Source organism: Choloepus didactylus, chromosome 7, assembly GCF_015220235.1.
Source record: "Choloepus didactylus isolate mChoDid1 chromosome 7, mChoDid1.pri, whole genome shotgun sequence".
NCBI lineage: Eukaryota > Metazoa > Chordata > Mammalia > Pilosa > Megalonychidae > Choloepus > Choloepus didactylus.
In genome coordinates this window covers 112,703,778-112,725,890 of record NC_051313.1, presented here as the reverse complement: position 1 = coordinate 112,725,890, position 22,113 = coordinate 112,703,778, and the positions used below count along the sequence as shown (strand labels likewise).

At 37.8% G+C, this 22,113-nt stretch overlaps 1 protein-coding gene across 2 annotated transcripts in view; it reads left to right on the top strand.

Annotated features, from left to right (window-relative positions):
• Window positions 1-22,113, top strand: part of DNAH8 (dynein axonemal heavy chain 8) — a 323,187-nt gene that overhangs the window by 95,972 nt on the left and 205,102 nt on the right. For both annotated transcript variants that reach the window (XM_037842901.1, XM_037842900.1), the window contains 6 exons: window positions 1,937-2,063; window positions 4,401-4,636; window positions 6,406-6,510; window positions 10,454-10,567; window positions 14,119-14,181; window positions 15,323-15,423. In XM_037842901.1, coding sequence (XP_037698829.1) covers window positions 1,937-2,063; window positions 4,401-4,636; window positions 6,406-6,510; window positions 10,454-10,567; window positions 14,119-14,181; window positions 15,323-15,423 — 746 coding nt within the window. The remainder of the gene's footprint in view (window positions 1-1,936; window positions 2,064-4,400; window positions 4,637-6,405; window positions 6,511-10,453; window positions 10,568-14,118; window positions 14,182-15,322; window positions 15,424-22,113) is intronic.

Below are 22,113 nucleotides of genomic sequence, written 5' to 3'. Positions count from 1 at the left end.
TAAACTGTAATGATAAATCAGTGGTTTTGGACTCAATGTAAAATATGTAATTTTTTACAAGAACTACATAAAGATGGGGGAATAATGGAGTATAGGAACATAGTTTATGTGTCATATTGAAGTTAAGTTGGTAGTAAAGAAAAACAAGATTGTTATAGATTTAAGATGTTAAATTTAAGCCCCATGGTAAGCACAAAGAAAGTATCAGAGAATATGACCATAGAGATGAAAAGTAGAGTAGGGGTTCCGAGAAGCGGGGGAAGGGGCAATGGGGAGTTAAGAAGTGAGAGTAGGGTTTCTGTTTGGGGTGAAGGGAAACTTCTAGAAATGGATGGTGGGAAGGTGATAGCATTGCAACATTCTAAATGTGATTAATCCCACTAATGGAATGCTAGGGAGGGGGTGGAATGGGAAGATTTAGGCTATATATATGTTTCCACAATTAAAAAAAAGAAGTCTAAATAGATGACAATTAAATGCCAAGGATGATCCTGGATGGGATCTGAGGATGGAGGAGAGGAGGCTCAAAGGGACACAGATGGGACACACACACACAAAAAAAAGGAAATATAGAATGTAAGCTTTTTATCAATGTTGAATTTCTTGAACTTCTTGGCTGCGCTTAATGAGATTGCATAAAAGAATGTTCTTGTCCATGGGAAAGATATATGTGAATTATATTGTTTGTTCAAAGATGTGTGCAGCTTGCTCACGTATGTTCAGAGGACAGAGCAATAGATGATGGATGATAGATAAGGAGGGAGGGAGGGAGAGAGGGAGGGAAAGAAAGAAATGGTAGTGTGACAGGATGTTAAAGGTGGTGGATCGGGGTATCGGGGGAGGGGGGCTGGGGTATTATGGAGTTCTATGTATGAGGTTTGTACTGTTTCTGCAGCTCTTCCTGTAAGATTGAATTTACTTAAAAATAAAATCTATTAAATTAAAATATATATATATATATTTAAACCCTTATAGGGGGGTTTAATATCCAGAATACATAAAGAACTCCTACAACTCATCAACAAAAAAGATAAACAACTGGATTTTTAAAAAAGGATTTGAATAGGTATTTCTCCAGAGAATACATACTAATAACCAATAAGCACATGAAAAGATTCTCAACATCTTTAGCTGTTAGAGAAGCAGAAATCAAAACTACAATGAAATACCACTTCCCAACCACTAGGATGACTATTTTTAAAAATTAACCTTCATACATTGTTGGTGGGAATATTAAATGGTGCAGCCACTGTGGAAAACAGTTTAGAGGTTCCTCAGAAAGTTAAACAGAATTACCATATGACCTGGCAATTCCAGTTCTGGGTAGATAGCCAATGGAATTGATTGTTACTCAGCCATACAAAAAAAAAAAAATGAAGTACTGATATACTATACAACATGGATGAATCTTGAAGAGATAATGTTGAGTGAAATAAACCAGAAACAAAAGGACAAATATTGTATGATTTATCTTACATGAAATGCTTAGAGTAAGTGAATTCATAGAGACAGAAAGCAGAATAGTGGTTACCAGGGGCTGGTGGAAGGGAGGAATGGTGAGTTCTGAGTACAAGTTTCCGTTTGGGATGATGAAAATGTTCTGGAATAGGTAGTAGTGAAAGTTACACAACATTGTCAATGTATTTAATGTCATTGAGTGGTTCTCTTAAAAATGGTTAAAATTATTTTTGTTATGCATATTTTACTAGAATAAAAATAAATAATTTTTTTAAAAGGAAAGGAAGAAAGGAAGTTGGGAGAGATGGAGGAGGTGAGAAAAAGTGGTAAATGGGACCACATTTTGATTGTTGAGTCTGAATGGTGGGTATATGGAGATTTGTTGTATTCTACTTCTGGGTACATTTGGAAATGTCCATAATAAAAACTACTCAAACAAAAAAAATTAAAATACTGAATAACTGTTTCCTTACTACAGGAGTTTTTGGCTAACAACCCCTCTCTGACTGAAATCAGATCAGAAATTCTACACTATGCTACTTTTGAACAAGAGATTGAAGAGTTGAAGCCTATTATTATTGTAGGAGCACTTGAATTGCACACAGGTATTAAAATATTTATTATGTAAAGTATAATTTTCACATGAAGTATAACCTTATTAGCAAGCAATTATTTGACTACCTTGGTACAATATTAGAAATATTAAATAATTCTGGGCCATCAGTTATATTCTAATATATATACACTAATGAGACTGATTCTTCAATATGGCAGTCACACAGCTAAATCTACCTGTGAACCTCTTTTTCAGGTCATTGTGAAGAGAGGGTTATCTCAATGAAATAGTAGTCAAACAGTTTGAGGGCTCCTGAGATGGAATTCCATGTGGAATTAGGATGTCTAAGGATGATGAGACCACCACTTACTATCTGAAATAAAAACTATAAAACTGAATTTGTTACTTCCTAATGTAAAGGCTATGCTGTTTAGGCACAGTGTTCTAGCAGAGCAAACTGTTGGTCTTACAGAGGGTGTTTGGGCAGCATAGAGTTCAAGAAGTCAGTAGGGATTCAGCATCTGCAGAAGTGAAACTGTTATTGGTGTAAGTCCCTTCCAGTTGATTGACTTTCCCAAGGGAGGGACAGACACTGATTGGCTTGTGTTTTAGCAGCCTTTTTGTGGGGCAAAAAGCTTGTGAACTGAAGGGAGTTGTTCTATTGCATGGGGTTAGCCACCACTTCTGGTGGCTACTTGTTACCACGGTTATAGAACAATCAGTCTTGTCCTAAATTTGTGGGAAACTTCTTATTCTCAGAAGATAGGTTAATGACTGGTTTTACTGCAGTTATGGACCTGAGGTATATTTTCAGATCCATCCTCAAGGTGTCAGCCTAACAGAGGCTGTGAAATTTGACTACATTGGCTACTTGATCTCTTTAATCGCCATTTGTTGTTCAAAGTGTGATAATGACAGTACCTACCTCATGAACTACTGCATATGAGATGCTTCGCATAGTACCTGTGTAATAGTTGATGTTCGATAGACTTTAAGTATTACTATTATTATTGTTATATCTATCAAGAAGGAGTCTAACTTGGTGAAGAGTCACAGGTTCTTGAGGGAATTATTTAGCTGGAAATCAGAAACTGTACATCAGGGACAATGATTACAAGAACTTCTGTAGTGTTTTAAAAAATGTACTCTCCCTATTAGTGTTATTTTTAACTTCCTATTTATTTCCCCATATTGGTTAGCACTATGATCCTTAATATAAAAAACAACTGTATCATAGTATTACAGAGGCTTGGGTGCTTGTTTTTAGAGAAATTAAACTATAAAAGGGACTAGTTGATAAAATTGTAAAAAGAGGGGATATCAGGCTGAATCCTTGGCCTGAGGAAAAGGAAAAAAGAGGCCCATGAGGTATGGACAACAAACTGGCTCTATGGTTCTTCTCAGGTGACATAGTACGATGAGTTTAACTGTTGGAGGTTGGGAAGGAAGCAATCAGTATTTGACCTTGTTGGGTCTAGGGAGTGTGGGGATAATGAGGGCAGAAAAGAGGAATGGTCAGGGATTTATTAGGTAAGGTAGAGTTTACTAGTTAGAGCTGGTGTAAGGTAGAGTTTACTAGTTAGAGCTGTTTTTTTTTTCAGTTGTTTGTTTTTTGTTTGTTTTTGGCTAAGAAAAGAAACCCATGTGAGTCTGTGTTAAGGAAAAAAAGATGACTCACAGAATCCAAAATGCAACTGGGCTAATATGCGAATGGCCCGGGACCAGGGACAATATAGGAGTCTGATGAAGTTCTTTCTCTCTGCCTGCTATTTCTTGTTTCTGTGCATGTCTTTTTCTGCTTCCTAGACCATGTGGCTCCCTATCAAGTCTCATTCCAAGCTCTCAGGGAAGGACTCTGATTGGTCCATATTAGGTCAGGATTGACCTGGGACAATCAGAGGCCCAGGGTATGGGTCAGGTTATATAGATACGCTAGCCATGCAGACGTACTACAGGTGGAGTGAAAAGTAAATTAGAGGCAGGATTTTGCAGACAAAAAAATAGATTTCACTTCAGTATGTTGGGGTACCTAGAGGAAAAAGGGAGAATGAGTGAGGGCTGCTAATGGAATGGCCAGAAACAGAGCAAAGTTTGCACAGGCTAGTGCTAGAACTCATTTCAGAAATTCTTCCCCAGAGCCTGTGAGTCCTTATGCACAGCTTAACATACTCCATGGAGATGGGAATTAAGTCTTCAAAATCCAGTGTGTATTTTGCCTTTCAGTACAACTAATTTAGATTAAGCACATTTCATGTGTGCAATAACTACATGTGGCTAGTGACTATCAAATTGGACACTGCAGTTCTAGATTCTCCAATTACACATAAAGTAAATAGTTTCAGAATATCAGTTGTATTTTATTTTGATCTTTCCTTGTCTTCACCAGAGCCAATGAAATTGGCCTTATCAATTGAGGCTAAGGCATGGAAGATGTTACTCTGTCGATATTTGAATGAAGAATATAAAAAGAAAATGTCAGACATGATAGCATTTATCAATGAATACTTAAAAAAGTTATCTAGGCCTATTCGTGATTTAGATGATGTCAGATTTGCAATGGAAGCCTTGTCTTCTGTCCGTGATAATGAAATTCAAATGGACATGACTTTGGGACCAATTGAAGTAAGAAATGATTGTGCTTTTCATCCTTGTAATGCTATTTTTGGGGTGGAATGGGGAATAGAGACATACTAAAAAAGTGATTTTGTTAACATGTTTCTTCATCTACTTAATGGTATGTTCTGCCTATTTTTCCTTTCTGATGTTTATGTCACTGGGGGAATTTTGACAATTCTCAGCAGTAAACAGTATACAAAGGAATGTTATTATATTAATAATGCCATACTAGGCTAGGCACTGTTTAGTTTTTGATAGTGACACCAACATTTTATGGAAATTTGATGACACTGTTACAACAATCCCAACCTGTTAAGCAAGTTCCTCATCTATTTTTGGCTTTCCTTAGTAACCACTTATAGGTCTCACTCATGACCAGTGGCATATCAGGAGGTGGTAGAGGCAGGCCACCCAGGTTCAATAGTAAATTGCAGCAAATTGTTTGGAGCTTAGACCAACAACAGATTTTTTTTTCAGAGATGAGTATTTCCTATTGCTGGTATATAAATTAATACACATGTAGTGGCTTAAAACAACACAAATTTATTATCCTGTGGTTGTGGAGGTCAGAAGTTCCAAAAATAGGTCTTAACGTGGCTAAAATCAAGGTATTGGCAGAGCTGCATTCATTCTGGTGGCTCTAGGGGAGGGTCTGCTTCTAGAGGCTGCCAGCATCCCTTGGCTCATGACCCCTTCCAGCAGTGACGTCACTCCCACCTCTGTTTTTGTCTTCATGTTGTCTATAACTCTGACTCTTCTGCTCCCTCTTGCCCTTCTATGGGTGTTTTTAGTGACGTTGGACAGCCTGGTTAATCTAGGATAATCTCCTGATCTTAAATTCCTGAACTTAATCACATTTGCAAAGTACCTTTTGGCATGTACGGTAACATAGTCAAAATTTCCAGAGATTAGGGGAGGCCATTATTCTATCTACCCAAAGTATTTAATTACTAACATTGTTTAGAATTTCTGGCATATGGTGATAAAACAAATCAGATAGACTCTTAATTTTTTTTATTATTTTAAAATTCTCTATGGACAGTGCACTCTCTTATTGCCTGCAATGCCTAGGGAGGATCACTCCCATTTTCCCCTCTTGGTACCCAATGCTTGTGGCTATTTTATGCTGTCTTTAATCCATTTAGAGTTTATGCTCTTTCATAGCTAATGGACTGCATACCCTTACTAATTCTTAAAAATCTTATTTATATGGGAATTTTGGATGTTGATAACTCATTACTTAAGGTTTAATCACTTACATCATTTTTTGCCTAATCGCAGAAGCTTAATTCTTCAGCATAAATTCTCCTAGTAAAGCCAGTTGTCAATCTATCCCTTTAATCATTCAAGTTTCTTTTCTTTGGAGTATCTTCCACATCATCATTTTATTGTTTCTTATGTACCCAACCCATATTTTAATAAGGTTTGAGAAATTATGTTACATCATGTTGGCAAAAAATCAAGGAGAGAGAGAGAGAAACTGATTCTTTAGTATTGTCTAGGATAGTATTTCTCAATGGGAAATACATGTAGATGGCAGCTACATCTCCATCAGAATCTCCTCGGTACTTATTAAATGCACAGCTCAGATCCTTGAACCAAGAATCAATATCTGATGGCTGGTGAGAATCTAGAGATGCCTTTTATACATGTTTAATTTGGGGAAGTACTTTTTTAAAATATGTTCTCTTCTGCTAAGAAATAGGATATGTTCCTAGAAGGCATCTAAATAACCTCCCTTCTGATGTTTCTGAACTTCCAACTCCACTCTGCAGGAAGCCTATGCTATTCTAAACAGATTTGAAGTTGAAGTAACTAAAGAGGAATCAGAAGCAGTTGATACCTTGAGATATTCTTTCAACAAATTGCAGAGCAAAGCTGTAAGTGCAAATTTAATTATCCTATTGTTTATTGCTACTACCCCCAGAGAAGATATATTTCTTCTTTTTTTAAGCTTAATATATATTATTAACAGCATTATTGAGATATAATTTACATTAACCATAAAATTCACCATTTTAATGTATACGATTCATTGATTTTAGTATATTTACAGAGATGTGCAACCATCACCACTATCTAATTTTAGATTTGATCACCCCCAAAAGAAACCCTGTACCCATTAGCAATATGCTCTCCATTCATCCCCTCCTCCACTCACTTCAGCCCCTGACAACCACTAATCTACTTTCTATCTCTATGGTTTGCCTTTTCTGGACATTTGTGGGCATTTTATGACTTTCTATATAGAAGATCATGTCACCTGAAAATAGAAATAGTTTTACTTATTTCTTTCCAATCCAGATGCCTTTTTTTTTTTTCTGGCCTGAAAGTCCTGGCTAGAACCTGTAGTTCAATGCTGAAGTGGTGAGAGCAGACATCCTTGCCTTGCTCTTGATCTTAATGAGAATGCATGCAGTGTTTCACCATTAAGAATGATATTTGTTGTAGATTTTTCATAGATGGCCTTTATCAGGTTGAGGAAGTTCCCTTATATTCCTAATTTGTTGAGTCAGTTTATCATGAAAGGTGCTGGAATTTGTCAGATGTCTTTTCTCTGTCTACTTAGATGATTATATGGTTTTGGTTGTTTATTCTATTAATGTGGTATATCACATTGATTGATTTTCAGATATTAAACCAATCTTGCATTTTCTGGGATAAATATCATTTGGTTTGGATGTGTAATTATTATGTCTCTTGCTGGATTCAATTTGCTAGTATTTTGCTGAGAATTTTTCTGTCAATACTCATAAGGGATAATGGTCTGTAGTTTTCTTCTTTTGTGATGTGTTTGTCTGATTTTTGTATCAGGATAATACTGGCATCATAGAGCAAGTTAAGGAAGTGTTCTTCTGTCTTCTGAAAGAGTTTGCAAAGGATTAGTATTAGTTCTTCTTTAATTGTTTTGTAGAATTCACCAGTGAAGCCATCTTAGTCTGAGCTTTCCTTTGCTGGAAGTTTTAAATTACTAATTCCATCTCTTTACTTATTTTAAGTCTAATCAGATTTTCTGTTTCTTCTTGAATCAGTTTCAGTAGCTTGTGTGTCTTTCTAGGAATTTGTTCATTTCATCTAAGTCATCTAATTTGTTGGCATATGCTTGTTCATATTATTCCCTTATTGTCTTTTTTATTTCTGTAACATCACTAGTGATGTCCCCTCTTTCATTCCTCTTTTTAGTAATGTGATTTCTCTCTTCTTTATTTTGGTTAATAAAGGTAAATGTTTGCCAATTTTGCTGATGTTTAAGAAGAAGCTCTAGGGTTATTGGTTTTCTCTATTGTTTTTCTATTTTCTACATCATGCATTTTTGCTTTAGTTTTTATTATTTTCATCCTTCGGCTTGCTTTGGGTTTAGTTTGTTCTAATGTGTCTAGTTTGTTAAGGTGAACTGTGAAGTTATTGATTTGAGATCTTTCTTCCTTTAATGTAAGCAATTAACGCTATAAATTTCCTTCTAAGCACTGCTTAATTTATTTTTGAAGTTGTAAAATATTTAAATACTATTCCAGTTTGCTAACGCTGCTGTTTTGCAAAACACTAGAAATGGATTGGCTTTTATAAAGGGGGTTTGTTCAGTTACACAGTTACAGTCTTAAGGCCTTAAATTGTCCATGGTAAGGCATCAACAATTGGGTACCTTCACTGGAGGATGTCCAATGGTGTCCAGAAAACCTCTGTTAGCTGGGAAGGCATGTGGCTGGTGTCTGCTTGCTCCCAGGGTGAGTTTCAAGATGGCGTTCTCCAAAACGTCAGTGTCAGCTTTCAATGGCTATCTTCAAAATGTGTCCCTCAGCTGCATCTCGCAGTGAGCTCCTGCTGTCTGAGCTTCTATAGGGCTCCACTGAACTAATAGAGGCCCATGCTGAATGAGCGGGGCCATGCCCCCATGGAAATTAACTAATCAGAGTTATCACCTACAGTTGGGTGGGTCACATCTCCATGGCAACAAACTAATCCAAAGGTTCCAACTTAATCATTAACACTAATGTCTGCCCCTGCAAGATTGCATTAAGGAATATGGCTTTTTGGGGGGGACATAATATACAAACCGGCACAAATGCCATAAGTTAAACATTAAAAATGCGCTTCTAGGGAGGGTCCAGATTCTTTAAGTACATTGACATTTTGTTTATTGAATATAAATTAAGTTGGATATTGGTTTAAAATTTCTCATTTATAGAAATATTTGCCACTGATGCAAAATGCAGTAGCAAGGACACAGCTGAAATTGGAAATATGGCTGCTGATCCCAGCTCTGCCACCAGCCAATTGGATGTCTCAGGCAAATAACCTGGGTTTCTCAGTTTCTTCATGTGATCTTTTACAAATATTAATTTATGATATATATATAATATATGTTGGTTGTGAGGCTCATTTGAGATAATGTTTATAAAATACTTTTTATATTCATATTTATTTAAATTCATATTCAATATTGACTAATCACTTATCTTGAAAAATTCTACTGGTTAATCAGGATGATGAGTGTATTAGTCAGGGTTCTCTAGGAGAACAGAACTAACAGGAGATATATATATAAATATGAGGTTTTATAAAAGGGTCTCATGCAACTGTGGGGAAGCACGAGTCCAAGTTCCGCAGGGCAAGCTGCAGGCTGGCAACTCTGATTAAGGTCATTGACAAACTCCCCAGGAGAGATTGGCTGGGTGAAGGAGGAGTGAGAATTCTCTCTTCTCCCTTAAGTCTTCAGCTGATTGGATTAAATCCAACCAACTGGATTCTCTCATTGTGGAAGACACTCCCTTAGTTGATCATAGATGTAATGAGCCACAGATGCAATCAATTGACTGATGAAATGTCCTTTCAGTAATGGTTAGGCCAGTGCTTCCTTGACCAGACAGCTGGGCACCATCACCTGGCCAAGTTGACACATGAGCTTAACCATCACAGCAAGTTTTAGGAAGGAAATGGGGAACCCTCTGTTGAGACTTTGTAAAACCCAATTTTCTATTATTGTTCAATGGAAAAGATTCGTTTGGGTTGCTTTTCTGTCTCCAACTGTTAACGTGCCCCATCCTTAAGTAGAGATAGAGTGTTCTGTGCTACATTCACTGCAAAACTTAAAGTAGTATCTATCCAACTAGATAAAATGTATTGTTTAGAGCAATTAAAAGCAGGAACCCTGGAGCCACAGTGCCAGGTTTTGTACCTTGACCATGATTCGTACTGGTGCTGGGACCTTGAGGGAGTTAACCTCTGTGTGCTTCAGTTTTTTCACTTGTAAAATGGCAATAATAATAGTTTTTACTCTATAGAGTTGTGAGGATTATATGAGTTGACATTTGTAAAGAGTCTGGCAGATAGTAAGCATGACTTAGTGTTACTATTATTATGGAAGGTTTAAGTTACAGCTTTGAAGACCATTGTGGTGGGCATTTGTTGTTTTTTATACCTAGAATAATATCCCTTTGTTTTAGGGAACTTCACCCACTGCAGCCATGTGAACCAACTCAAGATATCCAGTCTCAGACCTTAGCCTCTCCCCAGAGTTACATGTGATCCACCCTGGGTCTATAGTTCTAATTATTTCCCTGGCCACAGTGATGACCTGAATGGAAAACTTTTTTCTAACTGAAGTTACAGGGACAATTACTTTGTCTTGGGTCATGAACTAGAATGATTTGAATCTTCTATTGGTGCATTTGGGTTGTCTATTTTAGTAACAAACAACATTGCAGAGACATCTTTTTTCATATAATACATCTGTGAGTTAACAAGCTTGCTGGAATAAAATTGTATTTTTCATTTTTGTAGATTGTTTTCACCCTAAGGTTGAGTATTCTTTTTTTATTCTAGGTTTCTGTACAGGATGAACTAGTTCAAGTGCAACCAAAGTTTAAAAGCAATCTACTAGAGGCTGTGGAAGTTTTTCATGATGATGTCGCTAATTTTGCAGACTCATATGAAATGGTAATTTAACTATTTGCCTACTGTGTGTTAAAATGTTCTCTGATATGTTTATATGAAATGCAAGTGATGAACCCTGAGAAATGCATAGTGATTTGTACATTGTGCATATTCACAATTATCAAAAAAGGGACAGCTACTCTAGTAAGCATGTCTTATGGAGAAAAAAAGATTTGACTGTTAGAAGGACCAGTTACTCTGGAGATTGTGAAAGGAACAAAGGGTCTGGCCTTGTGCTTTCTCAGGACCAGAATTGTCATAGTAGAAAATGTAACAGAGTTGTTGTAAGGCTGTAAGAAAGTGTGATACCAGAGTACTGTGAAGTCTGTTTTGCATTTTCACAAGCTATTAGAGAACCAGTATAGTCACTGAAAATAATATCATACTTTGTCGGTTCCTGTGCTGGTTTGAATGTATTATGTCCCCCAGAAAAAGCCATATTCTTTGATGCAATCTTGTGGGGCAGACATATTAGTGGGGATTAAGTTGGAACGTTTGGATTAGGTTGTTTGCATGGAAATGCGCCCCACCCAACTGTAGGTGACAACTCTAATGAGATATTCCCGTGGAGGCGTGGCCCCACCCATTGAGGGTGGGCCTTGATCAGTGGAGTCATATAAATGAGCTGACGGGCAGAGGGAACTCAGTGCAGCTGTGAATGACATTTTGAAGAGCAGCTACAGCCAAGACGGACACTTTGAAGAAAGCACAGGAGCTGCAGATAGAGACAGTTTGAAGATGGCTGTTGAAAGCAGACTCTTGCTCTGGAGAAGCTGAGAGAGGACAAATATCCCAAGTGCAACTAAGAGTGACATTTTTGAGGAACTGCAGCCTAGAGAGGAACGTCCTGGGAGAAAGCCATTTTGAAACTAGAGCAGTCCCATAAACTACTCAATGTGGTATTCTGACTGATAATGGTAGACCTTCTTGAAGTTAAACTCAGAAGTTGGAGTTTAACGCCATTAAAAAATTCTACTTTCTTTTGGTGATCCCAATGTATCTGGATTCATAAAATGATTTAAGTCCTTGGTGCTACTTAAACAACACTTTTTTTTTTTTTTACATATAGTAAACATATCTCTTTTAGTTGTATTAATCAACATTGATTGCCTTATCAGTCTGCTATACAGGGAATCAATAGTCATTATTGAACAGGCAATGTTAATATCCCTTTCTTTTTCCATCGGGAATAGTCCTTGTTATTGTAATCTGTCACTATATCGGACATTCTTTCATTCCTTTGATTATTTTGGAACTCTTTTTCTTGTTCATGGCCACCATAGTCTGCCTTCTGCTTCTGCCAAAAAGTCAACATGTATGTGTCTCTATTTCCATATTGGATTGTACAGTTTAATGAAAGAAGGCTGTTTCCAAAACTCTATATCACTTATTCTAATGTACAGCCACTGCATTATCATTTATAATCATAAATGAAATTTAACAGAGCCCTCATGGTACAAACATCATACAAGATATGCTTTTGTCACGTTTTTTATTAGCTTTGCCAAGGTCCTTTCCTTTCAAGATGAATGGAAACTTGGTAATTGTACTTAATGAGGCTACATAAATGAATATCCTTGTTCTTAGAAAATATACATGAAAGTTTTAAATGGTCAGGGAGCATAATGTATGCAACCTCCTCTTTTTTTTTTTATTTCATAGAGTTTTTTTTTTTTTTTTAGGGGCATTTCTTTTCTTTTTTTTTTTTTTTAAAGGTTTCTTTTACATTTTTTTAATCTTCATTTTATTGAGATATATTCACATACCACGCAGTCATACAAAACAAATCGTACTTTCGATTGTTCACAGTACCATTACATAGTTGTACATTCATCACCTAAATCAATCCCTGACACCTTCATTAGCACACACACAAAAATAACAAGAATAATAATTAGAATGAAAAAGAGCAGTCGAAGTAAAAAAGAACACTGGGTACCTTTGTCTGTTTGTTTCCTTCCCCTATTTTTCTACTCGTCCATCCATAAACTAGACAAAGTGGAGTGTGGTCCTTATGGCTTTCCCAATCCCATTGTCACCCCTCATAAGCTACATTTTTATACAACTGTCTTCGAGATTCATGGGTTCTGGGTTGTAGTTTGATAGTTTCAGGTATCCACCACCAACTACCCCAATTCTTTAGAACCTAGAAAGGGTTGTCTACAGTGTGCATAAGAGTGCCCACCAGAGTGACCTCTCGGCTCCTTTTGGACTCTCTCTGCTACTGAAGCTTATTTCATTTCCTTTCACATCCCCCTTTTGGTCAAGAAGATGTTCTCCGTCCCACGATGCCAGGTCTACATTCCTCCCCGGGAGTCATATTCCACGTGCAACCTCCTCTTAAAGGTTTAGAAAATAGATACATGATAGATAGAAGGATATAGCAATGTGGTAAAATGTTAAAAGTTGGTAGATCTGCTTATCTGGATAGAGACTGTATTGGAGTTCTCAATTATTTTTGTCTTATGTTTGCAATTTTCCTGTAAGTTTGAAATTATATAAAGTTTTTTAAAAAAAGAAAAAGATGGAAGGTAGAGTGATGAAAATGTTCTAAAATTGATTGTAGCCATGATTGCACAACTCTGTGAATATACTAAAAACCATTGAATTGTATATTCTAAATGGGTGTTCTGGTTTGCTAAAGCTGCTGTTATGCAAAATACCAGAAATGGATTGGCTTTTATACAGGGGATTTATTAGGTTACAAATTTATGGTTCTAAGGCCATAAAAGTGGCCAAACTAAGGCATCAACAAGAGGATACCTTCACTGAAGAAAGCTTGATGGTGTCCGGAACACCTGTCAGCTGGGAAGGCATATGGCTGGCATCTGCTAGTCCTTTGCTCCCAGGTTCTGGTTTCAAAATGGCTTTCTCCAAAATGTCTCTGGGCTTCTGTCTCTCTTAGCTTCTCTTTCTCTCTGCCTCTGTGCATCCTTGCTTGTTCTCCCAGGGCATTTCTCTCTGAGTCTGGAGGTCCTCTCTTAGTTTCTCCAGGGCAAACTCAGGGCTTCATCTCTTAGCTTAACATCTTCAAACATCTTTCTGTCTGGATCTCCAAGCGTCTCGAATCATCTGAGTCTCTGTTGGCTCTTCGCTTCTCCTGGGGCAAACTCTGAATTACATATCTTAGCTTCTCTTCAAAACGTATCTCTCAGCTTCTTGGAGCTCTCTTAAAGAACTCCAGTGATCTAATTAAGACCCACCATGAATGGACAGTGTAACATCTCCATGGAAATAATTTAATCAAAAGTCTCACCCACAGTCACATTACCATGGAAACACTCCATCAAAAGATTCCACCCAACAATATTGGATTAATAGATCATGGCTCTTCTGGGATCCATAACAGTTTCAAACTGGCACAGTAAGTGGATTATGGCTCAATAAAGCTGTTACAAAAAAATTATTAAAAACTTTTTGTACCCGAATTAGACCATTTAAATTTAAAAATGACGTTTATTTATTTTAAATAATAAAGAAAATAAAAGATAAGCCCAACAAGTTGACAAATACATGATTAATCATTAAAATGGAGATTATATTATTCATTACAGGAAGGACCCATGGTTCCAAATATACCACCCCAAGAAGCTAGCAACAGGTTACAGATATTTCAGGTAAAACCACATCTTTCTTTGTTACATTGATAATGTATTGTTTATTTTAAAAGTGGTTTTAGGGGAAAAGTTATGTATTTTACCTTATAATGGAAACGTTAATGTTTAGAGTGCATACAGATTTTAGTTGTATTCTAATTTGCTAAATAATATAGCTGACTTTTTTTCTGTCTCTCCATATCCACTTCCATGGAATGTTTCTTTGTATTTTTGAGTATAGACTCTGATTTTGAATTAAGTGTATACCTAATTCCAAGCCTCTATTTTGATATGTAGAGTGATACAATATTTATAGTGCAATAAAAGAATAGAAATACGATTTTAAATATTGACAAATGGTTTCCCTGCCTTCCCTCTGTATCTATCACTTTAAACATTCCCACTTCTGTAAAATATGCTAATGTATTTGTCAGATCTATATTATTATCTGAGCATTATGAGATCTAATGTCAGATATTCTCCAGGCCTGGGAATTTAGAATCCTTATGATATTTTATATCATTTACATAGAGTGCACATATCTTATCCCAGGTAGATTATTTCTATTTGCTTGTGTGCTTTAAAGACATTAATCATTAGCATTCTAAAAACTGAAAGACATGTGCATTGACTTTTTTGACTTAAATTGTTATAATTATTTCAAATGGTATTAAAGTTGAATCTTCCATTTTATAGAGTCTTTTTATTGAATGTAGAGAAAACAGAGTTGAATAGATTATACCAATGCTTTACTCATTTGAATCCTGTAGGAGAGATGGCCAAGTCTAAATAAGTGAAAAAGCCTGAATTGTAGATTTTTAACAATGCGATTTTCTTACTTTCAGATTTATTTATGGGAAATTGAAATATAGGTCTTCTGGGGATCAGTTAATTTATTAAAGAAATAATTTTATATAAAATTATGTTTTTAGAATGCTGGAAAGTTAGTTTCATAAGTGCTTAACTTTTCTTCTGATAGCTTGGCATAAATATAAATTTGTTTCACAAATCTTTGTTTCATAGTTATTACTAAATAAAACTCGCTAACTTTTATCCCAATTGTAGTAAGATCTACTTTAATGGGGTTTCAATTAAGTATAACTTAATATAACATAAATTATATTTATTTATATTTAATTAAGTTTACAAACCTTTGTTATAGGCCAATTTTGATGATCTGTGGAGGAAATTTGTTACATATTCATCTGGTGAACAACTTTTTGGATTACCTGTGACTGATTATGAGGTACTACACAAAACCAGGTAAGTTTGGAAAAGGTACAAGTGTTAGGTATAAATAAATACTGACTATTAGAAGAATCATGTCACCATCAAATCCTAATCATATGAAGAAGAGCATTACTTGGAACACTCCTAAATTTCCCTCTTATTCCTGACCAATTAGATACATAGTCTCCATATACAAAAGGGAACTAGAAAATACATTGCAAATAGTTGCAAATACATTGACAATACATTGCAAATAGTTACATAGTTCTAGGAAACTAGAAAATACATTGCAAAAACTCTGGATGTTCATGGCTTCTATTTAGCCTGTGCTTTCTTTGTTTCTTTTCACTAGTTTTGGATAGTGTTAATGAGTGTACAGAGGCACTGCAATTCTAAATAACTTTTATGTATTTAGAAGAATTACCATCCTCCACTCCCTATCCCTTTGCATTGCATTTATACTAATGTGCTCTTTTACATTGTGTAGTCAGAATTTATTGAGATTTAAGACCAAGGAACCTTACTGATTTTAAATAATGGCAGATCTAAGATTTAAACAAGTGTGTGTGTGTGTGTGTGTGTGTGTGTGTGTGTGTGTACACACACAGATTTTAAATTAAATTCAGTTTTATTGAGATCTATTCACATACCATACAATTATCCATGAGGTACAATCAACTGTTTATAGTACCATCATAAATAAAAGTAAAAAAGAGCATCCAAATCATCCCCCCATACCCCGCTATTTTTCATTTAGTTTTTGTCTCCATTTTTCTACTCATCCATCCATACACTAGATAAAGGGAGAGTGATCCACAAGGTTTTCACCATCACACTGTCACCCCTTGTAAGTTACATAGTTATGCAATTGTCTTCAAGAGTCAAGGCTACTGGGTTGGAGTTTGATAGTTTCAGGTATTTACTTCTAGCTATTCCAATACATTAAAACCTAAAAAGGTTTATCTATATAGTGCGAAAGAATGTCCACCAGAGTGACCTCTTTTTTTTTTTATATTCATTTTATTGAGATATATTCACATACCACACAGTCATACAAAACAAATCGTACATTCGATTGTTCACAGTACCATTACATAGTTGTACATTCATCACCTAAATCAATCCCTGACACCTTCATTACCACACACACAAAAATAACAAGAATAATAATTAAAGTGAAAAAGAGCAATTAAAGTAAAAAAGAACACTGGGTGCCTTTGTTTGTTTGTTTGTTTCCTTCCCCCATTTTTCTACTCATCCATCCATAAACTAGACAAAGGGGACTGTGGTCCTTATGGCTTTCCCAATCCCACTGTCACCCCTCATAAGCTACATTTTTATACAGTCGTCTTCAAGATTCATGGGTTCTGGGGTGTAGTTTGATAGTTTCAGGTATCTACCACCAGCTACCCCAATTCATTAGAACCTAAAAAGGGTTGTCTAAAGTGTGCGTAAGAGTGCCCACCAGAGTGACATCTCAGCTCCTTTTGGAATCTCTCTGCCACTGAAGCTTATTTCATTTCCCCCTTTTGGTCAAGAAGATGTCCTCCATCCCACGATGCCGGGTCTACATTCCTCCCCGGGAGTCATATTCCACGTTGCCAGGGAGATTCACTCCCCTGGGTGTCTGATCCCACATAGGGAGGAGGGCAGTGATTTCGCCTGCCAAGTTGGCTTACCTAGAGAGAGGGCCACATCTGAGCAACAAAGAGGCATTCGGGAGGAGGCTCTTAGGCATAATTATAGGGAGGCCTAGCCTCTCCTTTGCAGCAACAATCTTCCTAAGTGCAAGTCCTGTGGTAGAGGGCTCAACCCATCAAACCACCAGTCCCCTATGTCTGTGGTCATGTTAGCAACCATCGAGGTGGAGTAGGCCAATACCCCTGCATTCTCCACCAGCTCCTCAATGGGGCTCTGCATATTTTTCCCTTTTTTTTTTCCTAATTCTTTTTTTTTTTAAATCAACTGTATAAAAAATAAAAAAAAAACATTGAAAAATTGAAAAAAACATACAAAAAAAAAAGAACATTTCAAACAGACCATAACAAGGGAGTAAGAAAAAGACAACTAACCTAAGATAACTACTTTACTTCCAGCATGTTCCTACTCTACCCCAAGAAAGTAACCTCATATAGCAACATTTCTGTGAACTTGTTCCTACTATACCCATCAGAAATTAACAGACCATCGTGATTACTGGGCATTTCTAGAGTGTTAAATTTACCCAGGATAGCTTATCTTTTCTTATTGGATTATCGTTCCCCCTTTCTTAATTGCTCTCTATCGCTAGTTCCCCTATATTCTACATTAAAAACCATTCGTTTTACATTTTTCAAAGTTCACATTAGTGGTAGCATATGATATTTCTCTTCTTGTGCCTGGCTTATTTCGCTCAGCATTATGTCTTCAAGGTTCATCCATGTTGTCATGTTTCACGAGAGCATTCCTTCTTACTGCCGTGTAGTATTCCATCGTGTGTATATACCACATTTTATTTATCCACTCATCTGTTGAAGGACATTTGGTTGTTTCCATCTCTTGGTAACTGTGAATAATGCTGCTATGAACATTGGCATGCAGATATCTGTTCGTGTCACTGCTTTCAGATCTTCCGTGTATATACCGAGAACTGCAATCACTGGATTGAAGGGTAACTCTGTATCTAGTTTTCTAAGGAACTGCCAGACTGACTTCCAGAGTGGCTGAACCATTATACAGTCCCAACAGCAATGAATAAGAGTTCCACTTTCTCCACATCCCTTCCAGCATTTGTAGTTTCCTGTTTTTTAATGGCAGCCATTCTAATTGGCATGAGATGGTATCTCATTGTGGTCTTAATTTGCATCTCTCTAATAGCTAGTGAAGCTGAACGTGTTTTCACGTGTTTCTTGGCCATTTGTATTTCCTCTTCAGAGAATTGTCTTTTCATATCTTTTGCCCATTTTATAATTAGGCTGTCTGTACTATCATCATTGAGTTGTAGGATTTTTTTATATATGCAAGATATCAGTCTTTTGTCAGATACCTGGTTTGCAAAAATTTTTCCCATTGAGTTGGCTGCCTCTTTACCTTTTTGACAAATTCCTTTGAGGTACAGAAACTTCTAAGCTTGAGGAGTTCCCATTTATCTATTTTTTCTTTTGTTGCTTGTGCTTTGGGTGTAAAGTCTAGGAAGTGGTTGCCTAATATAAGGTGTTGAAGATGTTTCCCTACATTATCTTCTAGGAGTATTATGGTACTGTCTTTTATATTGAGATCTTTGATCCATTTGGAGTTAATTTTTGTGTAGGGGGTGAGGTAGGGGTCCTCTTTCATTCTTTTGGATATGGATATCCAACTCTCCCAGCCCCATTTGTTGAAAAGGCCATTGTGACCCCGTTCATTGACTTTCGGGGCCTTATCAAAGATCAGTCAGCTGTAGATCTGGGGGTCTATCTCTGAATTCTCAATTCAATTCCATTGATCAATATGTCTATCTTTGTGCCAGTACCATGCTGTTTTGACAACTGTGGCTTTATAATAAGCTTCAAAGTCAAGGAATGTAAGTCCTCCCACTTCATTTTTCTTTTTTAGAGTGTCTTTAGCAATTCGAGGCATCTTCCCTTTCCAAATAAATTTGGTTACTAGCTTTTCCAAGTCTGCAAAGTAGGTTGTTGGAATTTTGATTGGGATTGCATTGAATCTGTAGATGAGTTTGGGTAGAATTGACATCTTAATGACATTTAGCCTTCCTATCCATGAACATGGAATATTTTTCCATCTTTTAAGTTCCCCTTCTATTTCTTTTAGTAGAGTTATGTAGTTTTCTTTGTATAGGTCTTTTACATCTTTGGTTAAGTTTATTCCTAGGTACTTGATTTTTTTAGTTGCTACTGAAAATGTTATCTTTTTCTTAAGTGTCTTTTCACTTCTTCCAGGTCTGGTCAACAGTTTCTTTAATTTCCAAATGATCACCTATTTTTTTATTTACTCTTGCAATGTCTTCTTTATGCTCTTCTAGGGTCTTCTTGATGTCCTTTGTATCCTGTGCCATGCTCTTTGTGCCAGTTTGAATGTATTATGTCCCCCCAAATACCATTATCTTTGATGTAATCTTGTGTGGGCAGATGTTATCAGTGTTGATTAGATTTCTTTGAGTGTTTCTTTGGAATGCACCCCACCCAGCTGTGGGTGATGACTCTGATTGGATAATTTCCATGGAGTGTTGGCCCGCCCATTGGGTGGTCTTTGATCAGTGGAGCCATATAAATGAGCTGAGGGACAGAGGGAACTCAGTGCAGCTGTGAGTGATGTTTTGAAGAGGAGCTACGGCCAAGAGGGACACTTTGAAGAAAGCACAGGAGCTGCAGATGAGAGTTTGAAGATGGCCGTTGAAAGCAGACTCTTGCTCCGGAGAAGCTGAGAGAGGACAAATATCCCAAGTGCAACTAAGAGCGACATTTTTGAGGAACTGCAGCCTAGAGAGGAACGTCTTGGGAGAAAACGATTTTGAAACCAGAACTTTGGAGCAGGCACCAGCCATGTGCCTTCCCAGCTAACAGAGGTTTTCCGGACACCATTGGCCATCCTCCAGTGAAGGTGCTTGATTGCTGATGTGTTACCTTGGATATTTTATGGCCTTAAGACTATAATTGTGTAACCAAATAAACCCCCTTTATAAAAGCCAGTCCATTTCTGGTGTTTTGCATTCCAGCAGCATTAGCAAACTAAAACACTCTTCTTCATGTCCTTTATATTCTGTGCCGTGGTCCCATTGTTTATCTTTAGTTCTTTGATTAATTGCTCCAGATACTGTGTCTCCTCTGATCTTTTGATTTGGGTGCTTGGGCTTGGGTTATCCATATCATCTGGTTTTTTCATATGCTTTAAAATTTTCTGTTGTTTTTGCCCTCTTGGCATTGCTTAACTTGATAGGGTTCTTTTAGAATTTGTAGACTGATTGAAATCCTTATCTTTAATTTGTCAGATCTACAGCTTCGTGGAGTACACTTTCTCTAACTAACCAGCAGGTGGTGTCTACGAGCCATCTGTTCCCCTCAAGCCAATTCTCCCTCGCTTTGTCTTTGTGGTGAGTGGGGGAGTGAGTCTTGTGGGGTCCAATTGGTGTACCGAGCTTGCGAGTGTAGATGGTGTTGCCTGCCCTGTATATGGGGCGTGAGTCTGGCAGTCAGGGATGGGGGGCGGCTCTAACAATCGAATCTCCCTGGTGTTCCTGGAGTTTCAAAGTGCTGCAATAGTCTAATCCTTCAGTTCAGTCCTGCCACAGTTTGTCTCTGCTGCTGACCCACAAGTCCTTGGTATTGATGTATGGTCCCTGAGACTTGCAAGTGGGTCCCTCTTCCAGGCCGTGCACCCCCAGGTCCTCTGTTGAGGGAGGACTGTGCTGTGTCACAGGTGAGTGCCGTCCCCCCAGGGCGGTTCTGGGCTGCAGGGCTATGTAGGGAGGCTCCCAGTCTGCTGAAAGGATGGCTGAATGGGGCGTGTTAATTCACACTGCTCCACCTTCCCAACTCTGGGACAGCCAGCTGAGGGTGCAGGGAAGGCTAATATCCACGCCTGATTTTGTGGTGTGTGCGTGTGTTATTGGAAGCACTTCCATCACACTGGGTTGTCTGGGGCAGCTCTGGTCCAAGGGGCCGGTGACGGGCAGGAGTGTTCCCTGTCCACCAGGATGATGGCTGTGAGCGGACACCCCCCTTTTCTTGGGAAGTTGTGGTGTTTAGTGAATTTTCTCAGCCACTGGATTATTGCCTTTTGTCTCAGAGCTCTCTTAGTTCTGCTCTTGTCTTGACCTGCCAAAATTGCAAGTCTTTGAAGCTTTCTGTATTGGGCTTCTTAGAGTAATTGTTTTAGAAAAAGAAAAAAGGATTAAAAAAAAAAAAAAAAGGGCCCTCCTCAGAGATCTAATGAGTTATTGAAATGCTAAGAGACAAAGCAATTAGGGCCATTAAGGAAAGGTCCACAGGGCAGAGAGATCAGCTGTTCTTCGGGATTTGCATATGAGCCTCAGGGCCTGAGCTCTGCCCTTCCCCTTTCTACGTTCACCAGAACTCCAGAAATCCTCCGCTTTTATTTTGGAGTTTTTCGTGTTGTTTTTTTCTCTATGCCTGTCTCCTCTCTGCTGGGCTGGCTGCTCTCAGATTCTCTGGTGTCTGGTCTCAGTCTATCTATGGTTGGAGTTTGGATCAGTAGAATGAGTTTCCGATAAGGGCTGCCACTGCAGTTCTCCCTTCTCCTTCTGGGAGCTGACAGCCCCTCCCCCCACGGGACTGAGCCTGGTAGGGAGGGGTGTGGGTCCCCTGGCCGCAAAAACTTACAGGTTTCGCTGATCTCAGCAGTTCCACGTGTTCATGAGTGTTGTATGAAGTATGCCCAAAGTCAAATTGCTCTGAGGTGTCCGGTCCACGCAGTTCCTGGCTTTCTACCTACTTCCCTGGAGGAGTAACTGAAACATATACCTCACCACTCTGCCATCTTGCCCCACCTCCCAGAGTGACCTCTTGACTCCATTTGAAATCTCTCATCCAGTGAAACTTTATTTCTTTTCATATTGCATCCCCCTTTTGGTATCATATTGTGTCCCCCTTTTGGTCTAGAAGATGTTCTCAATCCCACTATGCCAGATCCAGATTCATTTCTGGGAGTCATATCCTGTGTTGCCAGAGAGATTTACACCCCTGGGAGTCAGGTCCCACGTAGAGGGGTGGGCAGTGTGTTCATCTG